At 46.1% G+C, this 19,213-nt stretch overlaps 1 protein-coding gene across 3 annotated transcripts in view; it reads left to right on the forward strand.

The window, feature by feature from the left end:
* Positions 1 to 19,213, forward strand: part of PLXNA4 (plexin A4) — a 612,201-nt gene that overhangs the window by 565,011 nt on the left and 27,977 nt on the right. For all 3 annotated transcript variants that reach the window (XM_083699819.1, XM_083699820.1, XM_083699821.1), the window contains 4 exons: positions 929 to 1,088; positions 6,473 to 6,576; positions 10,338 to 10,437; positions 12,714 to 12,904. In XM_083699819.1, coding sequence (XP_083555945.1) covers positions 929 to 1,088; positions 6,473 to 6,576; positions 10,338 to 10,437; positions 12,714 to 12,904 — 555 coding nt within the window. The remainder of the gene's footprint in view (positions 1 to 928; positions 1,089 to 6,472; positions 6,577 to 10,337; positions 10,438 to 12,713; positions 12,905 to 19,213) is intronic.

The following is a 19,213-nucleotide window of genomic DNA, read 5'->3' on the forward strand; positions in this document are numbered from 1 at the left end:
ATAATAATAATAATAATAATAATAATAATATAGAACATCCCTATTTTCATAGGGATACCCTACCCATCTGATTGGGTTGTCCCAGACATTCTGGATGGCTCCCAATATATATAAAAGCATAGTAAAACATTATGAGGGTGTTCCTTAAGCAGACCTCAGCTTGTTCAAGGTCACAGAAACTCCTGGAGGAAGGGAAGTCTGTGCAGCACACAGTAAAATGGCTCGGGGGAGCTTTCCAGAACCAGAGAACATTTGCCCGACACAGCTGACATATCCATTCTTTGCCTGGATTTAAGCACTTTCACTAAAACATTTTTTTTTACAATAATTTTTATTAGCTTCCAATTACAATAGCCTCATTATAACAGTGCCAAATTATAATACAATTACTAATACCAATCATTCAGATGCCAAATCATGTAATTTAGGTGCCCCCCATAGCTGTCAACGTTTTCCCCCTTTTTAAGGGAAATTCCCTTATTCTGAATAGGATTCCTTGCAAGAAAAGGGAAAAGTTGACAGCTATGCCCCCCTCATGCTAGAATTGATGGTTTGATAATTTACTTTATTTCTGCGTTCCAAAATCTTATTAATTTCAAGTACACTCCAGTCAAATTAACAATCCCTTATACAACGACTGCAATATTATCACTAAAACATTTAAATACATACCACCACCCCCTCCCAAATGTCTCTCTGATGAAAATAGGGATATCCTAAGGAAAAGCGGGACATTACGGAATCAAATCAGAAACTGGGATGGCTTCTGTAATTTTCCGGGACTTTCCCTGGAAAATAGGGAACTTTGGAGGGTTTGGAGAAGGATGTTTTAGCAGAGAAAGCCACCTTGCTCATATGCTGTTTTGGGATCAGCCTCCTTGCTAAGCCCTGTCCTCTGATCCTGTCTCCAACCCACAACCCACTACAGGTCCTGAGCTGTGTGAACCCTGACAATGTGAACAGCCCCGAGATCCCCGTGAAGATCCTGAACTGCGACACCATCACACAAGTGAAGGAGAAGATCCTTGACGCCATCTTCAAGAACGTGCCCTGCTCCCACCGGCCAAAAGCCGCCGACATGGATCTAGGTGCGTGAGTCTCTTGTTTGGGTCGACTGAGAAAGGCGTCCAGCAAGCCTGCCAGTCAATTCACACAACTATTGGAATATATAGGAGCATGTGGGAAACTCCCTCAAGGGTTAGCTCTCAGCTTCTCTGGCCTGCATCTTGTGCAACTGTCATGGTGGTGAGTGCGGTAGGTCTCAGTTTTCAGCATGCTGAAAATGTGGGGAAATTTTTTTGAGAGGTTCGGAACAGAGGCTCGCAGCAAGTTCCCAACTGGGAACTTTATTCAATAATGCATTACAGGACAGAGTCCAAAGAGTATTCAAGAGCCTTTCATGAGGACAAACTCTGTGTGGGGAAAATACATCAACTTGGCTATTTCATCCTCTGGCCAACGCCCTACTTTCTGTCACCTCATTGCTTCACCATCTCTTCAGCCATCCACAGTCCTGGAAAACACTTACTAACTGTTAAGTTGTGGGTGAACATATCAGACGACACAGCGATTCTTCAAACAGCTCTTGTTTATTCACAGGCCAGAACAGAACTGAACTGAAGGGTTCAGCCAGCCTGCTTATATAGAGCTCCACTAGAACGTAACAGTAACCATTTTCTGTAACTATCCAATCACTGAACGTCACTTTCAATCCCTTATTTGCATATGTGGACCTGAGTGAAAACTATCGACAGTATCCCCCTGCTGGCCCAGAGTGAGAACTTCAGTACATAACACTAACCACCCTTTTTTTACTGCACATTGCAGAGCACTCCTTATACCATGTACCTGGAGTTGTTTTTTACTCTAACCGTCAGAGTTAGGCTTCCCTTTAACTGGTTCTTACCAGTTTTGTGGTCAGCACAGACTATTGTACACGTGACAATGGCCTCACTGATAATGTTTTTTTAATAAGATTTTTACCGAGTGACACTTCTTAAACATGACTTTAGATGTACAGTGGTGCCCCGCAAGACGAATGCCTCGCAAGACGGAAAACTCGCTAGACGAAAGAGTTTTCCGTTTTGGAGGCGCTTCGCAAAACGAATTTCCTATGGACTTGCTTCGCAAGACGAAAATGTCTTGCGAGTTTCTGCGGTTTTTCCCCCCTTCCCCCCTTTTTCTAAGCCGCTAAGCCACTTATCCGCTAAGCTGATAAGCCGCTAAAAGCCGCTAAACCGCTAATAGCGCTGATCCGCTAAGCCGTCAATGGGCTTGCTTCGCAAGATGAAAAAACCACTAGACGAAGAGACTCGCAAAATGGATTCTTTTCGTTTTGTGAGGCACCACTGTACATGACTGAATTATCTCACATACCAATGACAGGGTGGGGAAAATTCTCAGGCTCCCTCTGATTCAGTCCCCCAAACCTCTGGTGTAGGCTTTGATGAGGGGAAATGCAATGGGGAGAATGAAGAACAGTAACATTAGATACAAGCCATAATGTGTGTGTGTGTGTGTGTGTTCACAATCTAATGAGCACAAAACATAAAGAAAAAGGGAATTCATAGAGTAGAGCAGGGGTCAGCAAACTTTTTCAGCAGGGGGCCGGTCAATATGTCCCTCAGACCTTGTGGGGGGCCGGACTATATTTGGGGGGGAATGAATTCCTACGCCCCACAAATAACCCAAAGATGACAAAAGGACACATTCTACTCATGTAAAAACACACTGATTCCCGGACCATCTGCGGGCTGGATTTAGAAGGCAATTGGGCCAGATCCGGCCCCCGGGCCTTAGTTTGCCTACCCATGGAGTAGAGGAAAACAGGCATTGGGTCAGCTGCTCCTTCGCTGGGGGACTGATGAAGCCAGGTGGATCTTCTTTGGATGATGGACTCAAGGGCATCCTGATCAAATTTGCAGATGACACCAAACTGGGAGGGGTGGCTAACACCCCAGAGGACAGGATCACACTTCAAAACGACCTTGACAGATTAGAGAACTGGGCCAAAACAAACAAGATGAATTTTAATAGGGAGAAATGTAAAGTATTGCACTTGGGCAAAAAAAAAAATGAGAGGCACAAATACAAGATGGGTGACACCTGGCTTGAGAGCAGTACATGTGAAAAGGATCTAGGAGTCTTGGTTGACCACAAACTTGACATGAGCCAACAGTGTGACGCGGCAGCTAAAAAAGCCAATGCAATTCTGGGCTGCATCAATAGGAGTATAGCATCTAGATCAAGGGAAGTAATAGTGCCACTGTATTCTGCTCTGGTCAGACCTCACCTGGAGTACTGTGTCCAGTTCTGGGCACCACAGTTCAAGAAGGACACTGACAAAATGAAACGTGTCCAGAGGAGGGCAACCAAAATGGTCAAAGGCCTGGAAACGATGCCTTATGAGGAACGGCTAAAGGAGCTGGGTATGTTTAGCCTGGAAAAGAGGAGGTTAAGGGGTGATATGATAGCCATGTTCAAATATATAAAAGGATGTCACATAGAGGAGGGAGAAAGGTTGTTTTCTGCTGCTCCAGAGAAGCGGACACGGAGCAATGGATCCAAACTACAAGAAAAAAGATTCCACCTAAACATTAGGAGGAACTTCCTGACAGTAAGAGCTGTTCGGCAGTGGAATTTGCTGCCAAGGAGTGTGGTGGAGTCTCCTTCTTTGGAGGTCTTTAAGCAGAGGCTTGACGACCATATGTCAGGAGTACTCTGATGGCGTTTCCTGCTTGGCAGGGGGTTGGACTCGATGGCCCTTGTGGTCTCTTCCAACTCTATGATTCTATGATTCCCCCTTAATTGATTGATTGATTGATTGATTGATACTTATATGCCACTTGCCCCCTTTTCACATTTCCAAAGTAGCAAACATTCAAAATATCAGCACACAGAGCAGTGGAAATGCACATATACAAAAGACAAGGCATGTTGGTAAAATAAAAAATGACAAAAAATCAAATTGGGCCAGCACATATTTAAAAAAATAAAGAATCTAGGCTTAAGGACATAAATACGTAGCAAAACAAGAGTTAACCAGCAATAGCATTTCTGGTACTTGTCTTGCTGCGCCCCAAGGAGCTTAACTTAAATACAGTTCAGAGGGGAGGGCTAAATGGCATACTGCTGGCATACAGGCTAGATGAGATGCAGCTGACTCCCATATCCTTACTCCTGAGGAGGTTGACAGCAGCAAAAAGGAAATGTTGGTGAGGGCAATGGTGGTAAGTCTCTTCTCCAGCCGCCTGGAAGTTAACCAACTGCTGGTGTAGGACCTACTGCACTAACCCGTTTGCCATGGCAACCTTCCTGCAGTCCTAGGGCGTTTGAGTGTGTATGTTTTGATTGGACTCAAAATTGCAATTGGGTTGCAGCTCGCAAAAGATGGCTGAAGTCATGCAAATGCCTGCCAAGATCAACACGGGGAAGAAAGAAAAATCTCAAGCACAAATCAGAAGAAATGTGTCTGAAGTGAGTCTGGAAAAGGAGTGAGGGGCAGGGCAAGGTTGAGCGAGAGGCCAGCCAGGAGCTGGTTAGTGGGGAGAGGAAAGATTTATAGTTGGGCATTCAAGTTCTTGATAACAGAAGTCTTTGTTGGTGCCACCTTCTTGGTCTATGTGATTGATTGATTGATTGATTGATTGATTGATTGATTGAGTCAGTGTGGTGTAGTGGTTCAAGTGTCAGACCAGAAGCATGGAGACTAGGGTTCAAATCCCCACATGAAGCTCACTTGGTGACCTTCGGCCAGTCACTCACTCACTCTCAGCCTAGCCTACCTCACAAGGTTGTTGTGGGAATTAAAGGAGGACGCGAAGAACTGTGTATGCTTCCTTGAGGTGCTTCTGGGAAATGTGGGGTATAAATGTGATGAACAATAATACTAAATATTGATTAATTGATTGAGTTGAGGTATATGGATACTGCCTTCCTGCCAAGGCACCCAAGGTGGTTCACAGTTTAAACACTAAAACAAATACGTTGGATTAAATGAAGACGGACAGTCCTGTCATGCCAACTGGGAGCTGAACTCCCTGGGCTGGGCTCCTTCGCTTCTGGCTTCCCTCAGGGCATGCTGGTCTTTAGCAGCCCCCAGAAAAGGTGTGGAAGGATAACCCCAATATCTCTCTCCAGCCTTTGATGGTTCTGTTAGTCAAAAGTCTGTGGGCTTCTGCACCAAAAGAACTAGATCGATTAAAAGCATTTAGACTTTTCCCACCTAGGACTAGGGATGGTGAAGAAACTCAATTCAGTTTGCATACAAAGGGGAACCTGCCAAACCCGCCCTTTCCAAAACAATATGTGAACTGAAAGACAGCCACCCTACAAAATTCATACTTTCCCAAATTTTGCGATGTAGTTTTCCAGCCAGGTAACATATATACCAAAGTCATACAGTGCAATAAAGCATGTATAAAATGCATATATCAATGAAAATAGCATTATACTGGGGAAACAGCTCTGTAAAAATGTGTATATAAGCCAAAGCTGCTTGTAAGATTGAAGGAATTCACACTAAAATGCTGGTGAATTTTGTGTATATACAGACACACAAATCACAGATTGCTGCAGAAATGTAGGAAACTGAATTGAAGATTGCGGAACTTAGAAACTGAGAGACTTGAAACTGCCCCACGTCCTTCCAGACAAAGTTTGTCCGCCCTCCCACTTTACTTTCGTTCAGCATAGACGCTTTTTGCAGTTGAACTTCTGCAAAATAGACAGCAAAAGCTGAGTGTTGGTTTTGCAAATGCATTTTAATTATGCAGTAAGGGAGTTGCTAGGGTCAAATCAAATGGGCAGCGGTTTTCACATTTCTGTATGAGAAGCATAAATGGAGTCTGTGGCGGGTGTCCCCACGCTCCTTTTAAAAATTGTGAAGTTGGGCGTTGGAGCTTTCCGAGCGCAATGCCTCCTGAACCCAGATATGTGTTGAATTTTGTTGTGGTCGCTCAGAGAGGGAAGAAGCATTTTGCACATTCTTAGAGCTGGGATGGGAAGCCACTTTCAGCCCAATGTCCAGTTCATGCTCTTCATGCCACTGGTGGGCGGGGTCAGAAGAAAACGTGGGAGGAGCAATTAAGATAAATTTTGCCTTTGTGTAATACGCTAGTTTCAACATGCACTCATACACAACCCCTCTATCCTCCATCCAGGCAGGCAAAAACACTAGGCAGGAGGGTGGAAAGGAGGGCCAACAGGAGTATGGCTTGGGGAGAGTCCTGAGGGCCAGATAGAAAGCTCTGGAGGGCCACATTCACCCCCTAGGCCTGAGGTTCCCCAATCCAGCTCAGAGGCACTTTTTTCATGCAACACAAGCCATGGATTAGAAGAAGCCTAGGGCAGTCTCGCATTTGCAGACTGAGAGCCAACAAGTCTGACCACAGTCACCCTCCTTCCTTCTCTCTCATGGTTCCCCCCATGTTTCCTGGTGGGGAAGGTCACCTGTGATTCTCTCTCTCCACAGAGTGGAGGCAAGCGAGCGGAGCCAGGATGATCCTTCAAGACGAGGACCTCACAACGAAGATTGAGAATGACTGGAAACGTCTCAATACCCTCGCTCACTATCAGGTAATCTGGAATCTTTGCTGTTCTTACCCCCTTGAATTCCAGGGACCAGGTTGGCTTCATCACAAAAACAATTAAAGCAAATGCATCATTAGCCGTCTCCCTGATGTTTACTAGTTTACCAGATGTAGGTGTGATGGCCTGGGACTCGGGTTCAGACTCGGAACCAGAGGAGTCTCAGTCCGCACCGGATCCTTTGCCTCAGGCATCATCTGAACTAAGTCTGGGGCCTGATCCTGAAGAGTCCCAGTCTGCACAGGTTCCCCTGCAGCAAACACCAGCTGGGCTGAGTCAGGGGCCTGAGCCTGCCCTGGCTCCAGATGCAAGGATTACCTCATTGCCTTCAGCTGGGCCATCACTTACAGCTGCTCCACTACCAGTTTGGTCAGGAGAGGCTGAGGCGGCTCCTGGGTCTAGTAATCCACTGATGTCTCCCAAGCTGCAGAGACTCAGGTCTGAGAGAAGGAGAGACCTGAGTACTCGCAGGAGGAGTGCTCGCCTTCGGGCGAGACAGGGAGGTGAGTCACCGGGGGACCAGGACCGGCTGTTACCCCAACAAAGATAAAAGGCTGTCGGACCCTGCCCCAGGTTGCGGGAGCAACATTGCTGTTGCTAGAACCTGCCTGAGACCCTGTGCCTGACCTAGCCTGGTTGCCTGCCTCATGCACTGTCGGACTGACTCCTTGTGGAACCCTTGGATTTGGGACCGGACCTGCACCACGTTGCCCGTGTTAACCCCTGGGCCCAGCACAGTAGGGAGGGAGTTTATTCTTCAAACTTTACGAAAGAGCTGGGTCAGAGGAATGACAAGTCATTCCATTCTCAGCCATCAAGTGGGTGCCTCTCCCTGTCTTCCTTGACAGCCGTCTCCGTCACCTGGTGACATTCAATCAGAAATATCCAGCTTAGGAGAGAAAACCGTTCCCCCAACTCCTTTCTTTATTCCAGCACGCGCGCCCCGCATCGCCTTCACTCCCCCTGTGATGGCATCGGATGAAATGTCAGGCCACAGATTAGAAACAGATTGGAAGCGGAGATGAGATAATGAGGAGGACAGCAGTTAATTCCATTCAGGCAGGGGAAGGAGATTGATGCTTTCGGTCCTGAAGGGAAATGCCACAACTCCCCAGAGGACCCTGCATGCTAACAGGGCGGGGGGGGGGCTAGGTTCGCAGGATACTGTGCCTTCGTTCCCAACAATGGCAGATGGAGGCAAGTTGCTTATTTGCCGAAGAATTCATGCTTTTGAATTATGGTGCTGGAGGATACTCTTGAGAGTCCAATGGACTGCAAGAAGATCAAACCTCTCCATTCTTAAGGAAATCAGCCCTGGGTGCTCACTGGAAGGACAGATCCTGAAGCTGAGGCTCTAATACTTTGGCCACTTCTTGAGAAGAGAAGACTCCCTGGAAAAGACCCTGATGTTGGGAAATATGGAGGGCACAAGGAAGAGGGGACGACAGAGGATGAGATGGTGGGACAGTGTTCTCGAAGCTACTAGCATGAGTTTGACCAAACTGTGGGAGGCAGTGGAAGACAGGAGTGCCTGGCGTTCTCTGGTCCATGGGGTCACGAAGAGTCGGACGCGTCTAAACAACTAAACAACAAGAAGCCCCCTCTACAGAAGCTGAGAGGGAGATCTATGGGTGGAAGAGGAGGCCCAAGGGTGGAGATGGAGGTCCATTTCTTCTTGCCCCAGCATGGAAAGGTTCTCTAACGTTTCTCTGGCAGTTTTCCATGACAGTGGGCTTGAAAGCAAGCTGTGCTGCAGCCAGGCAGGGCTGGATAGCATGCAATCCACCAAATGTTGTTGCCTTACAGAACCCAGCATCCTCAACCATTGGCTGTGGTAAGAGGTGTTCAGCAGTGGAGCAGAGGTGGCAGGCAGAGATTTTAAAACAGAGGTCGAATGGCCATATGTCAGGGATTAGTTAGCTGTGATTCCTGCATTGGATGTAGTTGGACTCAATCACCCTTGGGGTCCTTTTCAACCTTACAGCCCTGTGGTTCTGATATTTCTGGAATGACTGGCTCATACCTCAGGAAAAGCCTTCTTAAACAAAAATGCTTCCAGTAGATCCCTAAACTTCATGATGCATGGTGCTGTTTGCAAAGGCTGCTGGAGAGGGGTTTCATCCAGATCAGAAGCACAAGCCCTGCCTGCTTCCCCCACCTTCAAATGGCTATTTTAATCACACTTTTCAAACAACAACAACAACAACACATTAATTTTAGGTTATATTTTAGTGACTAAGTTTTAATTTATATATTTTAAACAGCTGCTGTATCTGTATTGTCCCTGTTATACCTAATTGCAAATTCAAATGTATCCCTATCGTGTTTTATGACTTCCTTGACATTGTATGTGGGCTGGAACTGGTCTGTGACCGAAATAATAAATAATAACAACAACACACACTTCTTGTAACAAGTAGTGTGGACAAACGTCTGTGTCTAGGGCTGCCTCAGGAGCGCACAGGATTCTTCCAGAAACATTTCCTTGGTTTGATCAGGAGGCTGGAGTGGAAGATCTGTTAGATCTATTCAGTCCCAGCCTTCCAACATTACAGCTGAGAACTTGAAGGGATTGAATCGCAGAAGGCAGGCAAACCTGAAAGCCACAAGAGGCTTTTTAGCAAAAGGCTATTAGTGTGCAGATCTTATACCACCAATTGGATAGCCACCAATGTTTCAGTGGGACACTGTTGACCCTCCTCCCTTCATGCGAGGACGAGAAGACTAGCTTGCAGGTGTTAAAAGCCACCTTTCTGGGCTCCATGAAGAGCTGGCTAATTAGCATCTCAGAGATGCTTTGAAGATGAAGGCACTCTGTGTTAAGTGCTAATTATTGTTATTGCTGGTAGAAGAGCTGGCGGCTCTTCCCCAGGTCCTCCCCCTCTCTCTTTCTTCTCGGAATTACACATTCTTCAAAGATGTTCCCGGCACATCTCAATATTCTGTATTGTTCTGCCTGCTTTTTGAAGAGAGGCTCTGAGAGGGCATCAATCAGGAGCTGGAAGGCTTCCCATCTTTTGGAGAGCTTTCCGCTCTTCTGGGCTTCAGGTGGCCCACAGTCCCAGAGACCCCCAGCCCTAAATCCTTCCTCAAAAGTGCAGAGTAACTCCGGGGCCTGTTCAAGGCTTCGTTCTTCACCCTGCTTACCTCTGACCTCCTGCCGGCTGAGTCACTGCTGCATACCAGGAGGTTGACGTGGTGCAAAAATGCTGGCAAGAGCACCAAATTGGCTCCGCTGGTGTGTTTGCACCATGCTGACCTCACTGCCATTTCCCCTTCTCTCTCCCGATAAAAGCTGGCTATATGTGTTGTGTAGCCTGTGGCCGAGGTAGGGAACTTCCCTAGGAACATAGCCTTATACAGAGGTAGACTATTGGTCCATCTAGCTCAGTACTGTCTACACTGACTGGCAGTGACTCTCCAGGGTTTTGGATTGGGATCTTTCCCAGAACTGGATAAAGCTTTTGAAGCTCCCGAATGACCGACCAGGAAGGAGAGAACATGCCAGTCGGGCATGTGTCTCTACCAGGGTCCTACATGAGTGTAGGACGATCCTAACATTCCCCCTCCACTTCTTCTATTATCTCCCAGCTTTGTCCTTTTTCTGTCTCAGAGCCATGACCTTCTGCAAACCAGTTGTAAATCTGTCCTGTCCCCCTCCTCTTGGGAAGGTTCAGGAGGAGTGGGGGCTGGTCTCCACCATTCCTCTTCAGTCCAGTCCCTGACACTATGGCTCTTTCCCTCTTTAGGTGCCCGATGGATCCGTGGTGGCTCTGGTGTCCAAGCAGGTGACAGCCTACAACGCTGTCAACAATTCCACCGTCTCCAGGACCTCTGCTAGCAAGTATGGTAAGAGCCTGTGCACCCTGAGGACAATGGGGGTGGAGAGGGAAGGGAGTCTAGGCCAGGGTGTAAGGCTCACATCCTGGTATTCCTCATGATAGGGATGCGGGTGGCGCTGTGGTCTAAACCACTGAGCCTCTTGGGCTTGCCGATCAGAAGGTCGGTGGTTCGAATCCCCATGATGGAGTGAGCTCCCGTTACTCTGTCCCAGTTCCTGCCAACCCAGCAGTTCGAAAGCACACCAGTGCAAGTAGATAAATAGGTACTCCTGTGGCAGGAAGGTAAATGGGGTTTCCGTGCACTCTGGTTTCTGCCATGGTGTCCCATTGTGCCAGAAGAGGTTTAGTCATGTTGGCCACATGACCCGGAAAGCTGTCTGCGGACAAACACTGGCTCTCTCGGCCTGAAAGCGAGATGAGCACCACACCCCCATAGTCACCTTTGACTGGACTTAACTGTCCAAGAGACCTTGTCCTTTACCTTTACCTTTACCTTTTACCTATTCCTCATGATATGCCCCAAAGCTCCAAAACAACTATCACTGCACAACCTCAAATTGCCATCGTGTGGTTGAATTTCGCCCAAAAACAGTTGCCCGGTAAAGTCCTGCACTTAATCTCGCTGAAGTCAGTTGGATTCACCTCTGGGTTGCACTGGGTTTTTCATGCCATTATTTAGAGAGGGGGAGATATTTGTGGAAAGAAAAAGGAAGATTTCACACCCCTTTACCGTGCATGCTTTCCCCAAGTATCTGTTTTGCACTCCTGACTCTTCCCTGATGGGGGTGGAAGGGCTAAAAAGAAAGGAAAGGAAATGGCAGTACCACCTTCTCATACAACCCACCTTAGGTCAGGTCATGACCCAGCAGATGAAGACCAATAACTTAAGCTCTGTCCACGATGCTCCAGGATGCTCCTGGCAGTAATTAATACAGCTTGCAACTCATTAGTGCATTTTCCAAGATAGATCTTGCCCTCCATGGTGACCTCTGATCTTAGCTCATGGCAGATGACAATTTGGTCCCACTTTTGCATTAACCTTATAAAGTGTGGTGTTCCCCATTCAGCGTCATGATTTGCATATCCTTGTAAAATCTACAAGAGCAGCAGTCAAAATCACACTCGGGGAATTTGAGCACCAAGCATAGCTGTCAACCGTCCCTTATTTGGTGGGAAAGTCCCTTATCCCAGTGCCATGTCTTGCTGCTGTCCCTTAATGATGGTGTCCCTTAAATTTCCCGGGTTTCAAAGGAAGCGGCTCCTCTCCATCCCTCCCTGCCAGCCAGGGAGGAGGGAGGCTCCAACTGTGTTGCTTGGCTGTGTTGCTCACCCAATAAGGAGTCTAAGAACGACTGGGGGGTGGATCTTGCATGCCTTGGGCCGATCAAATTGGCTGCGTTGCCTGGGGACTCACCTTTGCTCAGTGCTTCCCAGCGGAGAGGTGATGGTGGTTTCATTTGGCTGCTGGCTGGGCTTTCTGCCTTTGGCTTGGAGAGGCTCAGAAGTTGAACATACCTGTGCTGGGAAAATCCCTTATTTTGGCTGCTGATCCCTTATTTTCGAGGCTGCTGGTCCCTTATTTTCAAATCTGTAAGTTGACAGCTATGGCACCAAGCCAGAATAGTAGGCTCAAAAACCCAGCGTGGTTAAGAGATTATTGTCTGTGTTCACGTGAACAGATACATAGCCAACTCTAGCTAAAGAGCTTCAGGGGAGTGGGGGCGGAACCTGATATGGTAGAAGAGAAAGACAGTCTCGCATACTATGTATCAGTTTCCCCCCAACCTGTTGCATTCCACATGTTTTGGACCACAGTTCCCAGCCAGCTTTCCAAACATGTATGTTTGTCTAAACCAGAGTTTCCCAAACTTTGGTCTCAAGCTGTTTATGGACTACAACTCCCATCATCCCTAGCTAGAAGGACCAATGGCCATGGAGGATGGGAATTGTAGTCCAAAAACAACTGGAGATCCAAGTCTGGGAGACACAGCTTTAAACAAAAATGTTTTTAACAGGTGCCAAAAAGAATACAGCGAAGGCACCAGCTTCGGGTCAGTAGGCAGGGAGTTCCGAAGTATACATGCTGCCATACTAAATGGCCAGTTCCTTACAAATGCGGAACACATATATCTGGCCCTGTAGCAATGCCAGTTTCGCCGATCTAATCAGTTGATTTGGCATATATGGGGTAAGGCGATCTCACAGGAGAACAGGCCCCAGAACTGGTTGCCCAGCTTGTCCTTGAAGAAAACATCCTGAAGCTATGGGATTTCGCCCTTTCAGAAAACATGATCCGCTACACAGGCAGCCCAGACAGCTTGCGCTCCCGGACGCCCATGATCACACCCGACCTGGAGAGTGGAGTCAAGATGTGGCATCTGGTCAAGAACCACGAGCATGGAGATCAGAAGGAGGGCGACCGAGGGAGTAAGATGGTGTCAGAGATCTACCTGACCAGGCTGCTAGCCACCAAGGTATGGAAGGGTTGTGGGGATCGGGGAATAATTTGGTGGAGAAGGCTTTGGAGGACAGAAGGTACCAGTACTCTTGGGATCTTAGAATCATAGAATTTGGAAGTCCAGCCCCCTGCAATGCAGGAATATTTTGTCCAACGTAGGGCTCGAACCCTTGTCTTGGCAGATAAGAGATGAGAGGATGATTTTGCGGCTGGGTTTACCTCTTCATCTGAAGTGTTTCCTGCTATTCAGAAGGTACCCAGACTTCACCCCTTTAAATGAAACAGTTAATATTCACAAGCACTGCAAATACAGTGGTGCCTCGCAAGACAAAAAGAATCCGTTCCGCGAGTCTCTTCGTCTAGCGGTTTTTTCGCCCTGCAAAGCAAGCCCATTGACAGCTTAGCGGATTAGCGCTATTAGCGGTTTAGCGGCTTTTAGCGGCTTATCGGCTTAGCGGATAAGCGGCTTAGCGGCTTAGAAAAAGGGGGGGAGGGGGAAAAACCGGCAGGAACTCGCAGGACATTTTTGTCTTGAGAAGCAAGCCCATAGGAAATTCGTTTTGCGAAGCACCTCCAAAACGGAAAACTCTTTTGTCTAGCGAGTTTTCCGTCTTGCGAGGCATTTGTCTTGCGGGGCACCACTGTATATCTAAAGTCTATGCATATATTCTAGTACCTATGGTTGCCAGTCTTCATATTCCATTTGCAGACATTTTCACAATGCAGAGTTGGGCCTGGTGCCAGAGGACAGATCCCTCTAGACCACATCCTTGGGGATCTTGCCTTCGTCCATTCTCTGGACATCACCAAGCTAGTGTAGATGTCGCTGGAAAAATGTAAAGCAATCTAGCCTGCCACACCTCCAGAAGGGTGGGGATTCCAGAGTTCTGGCGTTGCTTATAGGGCAAGGTGAATGTCAGTCACAAATCATTTGGGCCTTCTGAAAGGAAAGCGTCAACATGGCTTTTGAGAAGAGTCATAGCAACCAGGGAGACTTATTTAAATATGTCTACTATTTTTTAAAAAAATTAGCATATTTACAGACCCTCCAACTGTCCCTATTTTCTCGGGACATCCCTGATTTAGAGAAGCTGTCTTGGTTTCTGTTTTTGAATGTCCTACTTTTCCTTAGGATGTCCCTTTTTTCATTGGAGAGGTGTTTCAGGGCATGTATTTAAATGTTTTAGTGAAAGTGCTAAAATCCTGCGATTGTAGCAAGAATACTTGTAGCAAGAAGTTGGAAATGTGAAACAACACCAACAATAACAGATTGGCAAGCACTTATGATAGAGTATCTCCAGCTAGCAAAGCTGACAGGAAAAGTCAGGGGAGCCTTAAATCAGAAAGTATATGGAGAATGGAAAATATTTAAGGAATATATAAGATTATACTGTAAAAATGATACCATCCTAGCAGAACTGGAATGATACTTGTGTTCAATAAATGAATGAAATAAACATCCTAGCAGAACATATGAAAAAAGATATAAAATTAAACTGTGTGATAAAATCATGACAAGAGAAAAAGTATAATGAGAACAATTGGAAGTTTCATATAGAAAACTTTGTTGCATAAGACATGATGTTGTATAAACATTTGGTCTTTCTTTTAAACATTTCTCTTTTCCTTTTTTTAAATTTGTCTTCTTAAATCTTTTCTTGCCTTTTTTGTTGTGATGAATCTCCCCCCCCCCCCTGTTTTTGTACTTAATTCTGTTATACTTACCTTCGTTGTGTGATTGTATTTTAAAACAATAAAGATTTATATAAAGAAAGGAAGAGCTAAAATCCAGGCAAAGAATGGATATGTCAACGGTGTCGGGCAAATGTCCTCCGGTTCTGGAAAGCTCCCCCTGAGTCATTTTCTTTCTATATATATATATATATATATATATATATATATATGCTTTCGTAGATTTTCACGGGTACAGGAATGCAGGTTTTGGTGTCCTCGGGTGTCTTCCCGTGTAAAAGTTGGGGTGTCTAGGCGACGTTTACACAGCAACCCATGAAACAAACAGTACATAACATATCAGACAGGATCCTCGCCACAACTGAAACCAAAGTACTCTCCAAAGGTTTCAACTTTGCAGTCGCCCCGAGACGCATCCCCACGGAAAACATCATATGCGGAGTCGAAGCTAGCCTAACCAAATTCAACCCAGATGAAGCCAATAAAATCAGACTTGAAGTCACCAACATCCTCTGCTCCAGCAAACCACCCAGAAGCAATTTACACAAAGAAGAACAGAAAGCACTCACCAACCTGAGGAAAGACAACAACATAATCATTCTCCCAGCAGACAAAGGTAATGCCACAGTGGTGATGAACACATCGGACTACCAAGCAAAACTATCAAAGCTACTCCAAGATCCTGCCTACAAACCTATAAAAACAGATCCCACCACCTATCTGGAAAAAACCACCAAATCCAAAATAAAAGCCTCTCCTATCAGTGAAGAAATCCAGCTAAGAATCATCCCCAGAGAAAAATCATCCAGATGCCCCAAACTCTACGGCCTCCCCAAGATACACAAAGAAGGAACACCACTCAGACCAATAGTCAGCTCCATAGGCTCACCTCTACAAAATCTCGCTAAATTTCTCGCCAAGCAACTTCAGCCCTATGCAGAATCCATCTCTTCACACGTACCAAACTCCTTCCAGTTCATAGAAACAATAAAGAAGCAAAACCTACATCCTAATGACCTACTTGTGAGCTTCGATGTTGTATCTCTCTTCACACAAGTGCCCATTAATGAAGCCTTGACAGCTATTCAAAACAAATACAATCCCCCCGAATACATCTTGGACCTGACCAACCACTGCCTAACCAACACGTACTTCATCCACAATGGACAAAGATACAAACAGATAGAAGGAGCACCTATGGGATCACCCCTCTCACCGGTCATCGCAAACCTGTACATGGAACACTTTGAAACCAATGCTTTAGACAAGTCAGAACACAAACCCAAACTTTGGCTCAGATATGTTGACGACACCTTTGTAATTTGGCCACACGGGAAGGAAAAACTGGATAGCTTCCTCACACATCTCAACAACTTACACCCCAAAATACAATTCACTATGGAAATAGAAGCCAACAACCAACTTCCCTTCCTTGACGTCCTAATCTACAAAAAACCTGATGGCTCCCTAGGACACACTATCTACCAGAAAAAAACACACACCAACCGCTACTTACATGCACAATCACACCACCACCCTGCACAAATAAACTCCGTAGCCAAGACTCTCATCTCCAGAACCAAACGCCTGGCTGACAAAGACCACTTGACAACTGAGTTACAGAATCTCTCAAATGTGTTAATTGCCAATGGATACCAGCAAAACAGGATTACGAAGCTAATCCAAAAGGAAACACCCCCCAAAAACCAAGACACAGAAGAAAACAATGGCATGGCCCTCCTTCCTTATATCAAGGGCACTACAGATAAAATTAGCAAAATCCTCCATAAACACAATATCAAAACAGCCTTTTGCACCAACCAAAAAATAGCCAATATCCTCAGAAACCCCAAGGATAAAATCCAGTTGGAAAACCAAGGGATCTATGAAATACCCTGCAAAGTCTGCCCAGCCACGTACATTGGACAAACAAACAGACGAATAAATGCACGTATCGCAGAACACAAGAATGCCGTCAAAAAAGAAGAAAAAACTTCCTCTCTTTTCCAACACATGAAAGAAACAGGACACGAAATTAATTTTGCAGATTCCAAATTGCTCTTTAACACGGAACATCACCACAAGAGAATAATCATGGAAGCCATCGAGATAGAGAAACACCCTCACAACATGAACAAGCGTGACGACACATCCCGCTTGCCAGACATCTGGAAATTAGCCCTCCCCACAAAAACTGACACCAGATCCAGAGGCACACAGAACGCCAACACCAATCAACCACACCAGACCCAAACCCAGACCCTCTCCACAGATGAATTACTGACACCATCCAGTAGCCAATCCATGGTGGCACCTCCGGATGCTGCACCCCCCTGCAATCCCTACACAGATCTGGCTGACACAAGCCACAAAACCACAGCTCGCCCCTATACACGAAGCCAAGCCAAAGCACAACTAAGTGCAATACAGCCATCTTCTCAGGAAAACTCTTCACAAAGTTCAAGAGGTCAAGACACAAAGACTTTAGCAACTAATCCACACCTAATGACCCACCTAAGTGGTACTCAGGATATCACTCAAGAAATCACTCAAGGTATCTCTCAAGTAATTAAGGAACAAAAGAAGAAAAGGCACACTAGCCTGGGAACTTCCTCTCTGCCCAGAACATTGGAGGCTAGACACCACACCCCCTCTACAGTATTTATAGGAACTCAAACATTGAGATCCCGCTCTGTTCCAGTAACAAGAAGCCGAAAGCACCAGCCTGAAGATGACGAGTGAGACCTCGTCGAAACGTCGCCTAGACACCCCAACTTTTACACGGGAAGACACCCGAGGACACCAAAACCTGCATATATATATATATATATATATATATATATATATATATATATATTATTAGTATTTTCCACACAACAGCAATAAGACAAAAAATATCGAGAAATAACAATACACAAAAACCAACATTCGAAAAACTAAAAAAGCAACAACAACTAAAAAAACCCCCAACAAATCCATATCTTACAAGTTAATAATATAGGTTTTTTTTTAGTGTTTATATTATTAACCCCCTGAGTCATTTCACTGTGTGCTGCACAGACTTCCCATCTTCCAGGAGTCTCTGTGACCCTGAACAAGCTGAAATCTGCCTGAGGAACACCCTCATAATGCATCCTGTTGTCTGGAATGCAATAACCATTCTCTCCCTCCTCTAATGTTTAGGGGGGGTTGATCAGGAGGAGCGTTTAGCGGAGGAGAAGAGAGATGGAGAGAGTTCTCCAGCGGACTGGTTGACAGGGGAAACAGCCTCTCCGCCGAGGTGCTGGCCTGTACGAAGGTGCAGGCAGGCGAACGAGCCGGCGGTGAGCACTCAATCTGTCACCGCGCTCAGCATTTCATGGGAGATGATTTGCCTGACAGCTCTATAACTCTCTGCAGTTGACTTTCAGCCCGAGAATGCCATGGCCGGTGCTTTAACACTTGATGCCTTCCGTGTGGCAACACCTCCTTGTCGCTCAGCGCCGGCACTTTATTTACACAGAATTGGTTTTGCCGACAACTTCGCAGCGCTGCGCGGAAGCAGGGCAGGCGGAAGGGGCTCCCCAGCGGCGCTGCATTAGGAAAGGAAAACTGATCGTCGTGAGGCAAGCTTAGGGGTGGAGGTTAGGGGGTGGTAGGGTCTAAATTTTGCATCAAGAGGAGCAGGCGGGTGAAGGAAGATGAACTCAGCCTGCTTGCGGACATCCCAGGACACACCAAATAAATTAGTTCTTCTCATGCATAGTTAAACATAACCATTCTGGCTAGTAGCCATTGAATTTGCTTAACCCTCCCATTCCTAAGGAAGTCAGATTATCCTCCACCAGGGCCAGGGCCTTCTCAGTGATGGCTCCAACCTGGTGGGATGCTCTGTCCCATGAGACCAGGGCCCTGCAGGATTAAACTTCCTTCTGCAGGGCTTGTAAGACAGAGCTATTCCGCCTGGCTTTCAGTTTGAACTTAGCCTGATCTTTTATTCCCCTTCCTTCTCTCCCCCTCCCCTTTTTATGAAGGGGGAGGGGGATCCCACAGCTACCATATTTTTTGCTCTATAAGACGCACCAGACCATAAGACGCACCGAGTTTTGGAGGAGGAAAACAAGGGGAAAAAAATATTCTGAATCTCAGAAGCCAGAACAACAAGAAGGATCGCTGCGCAGTGAAAGCAGTGATCCCTCTTGCTGTTCTGGCTTCTGGGATAGCTGCACAGCCTGCATTCACTCCATAAGATGCACACACATTTCCCCTTACTTTTTAGGAGGAAAAAAGTGAGTCTTACAGAGTAAAAAATATGGTAATTCTCCCCTGGTCTCCTCGCTGGCCCAAATAGGACTAATTTAGCCAGCTAGCCCTGGTGATCATCTGATGTTTATTGGATGGATTTCCCCCCTAAATTGATTTTTGAATTCTGATTTATTGTTATTCACATTTTATATAGTTTATGCTGTTCTTTGTTGCATCAACTAAGTGTTTTAAAATTGTTGTTAGCCACCCTGAGCCCGGTTTTCTGAATCGGGAAGGGCGGGGTATAAATAAAAAATTACTACTATTATTATTATTCCCTCACCTCATAAGCAAATGGGGCAAACAGGTAATAAATGGATCTTGCTGTCCCCATCACCTCTAATTTGAC

Source organism: Podarcis gaigeae (assembly GCF_964106915.1).
Source record: "Podarcis gaigeae genome assembly, chromosome: 10".
In the NCBI taxonomy this organism is placed as follows: domain Eukaryota; kingdom Metazoa; phylum Chordata; class Lepidosauria; order Squamata; family Lacertidae; genus Podarcis; species Podarcis gaigeae.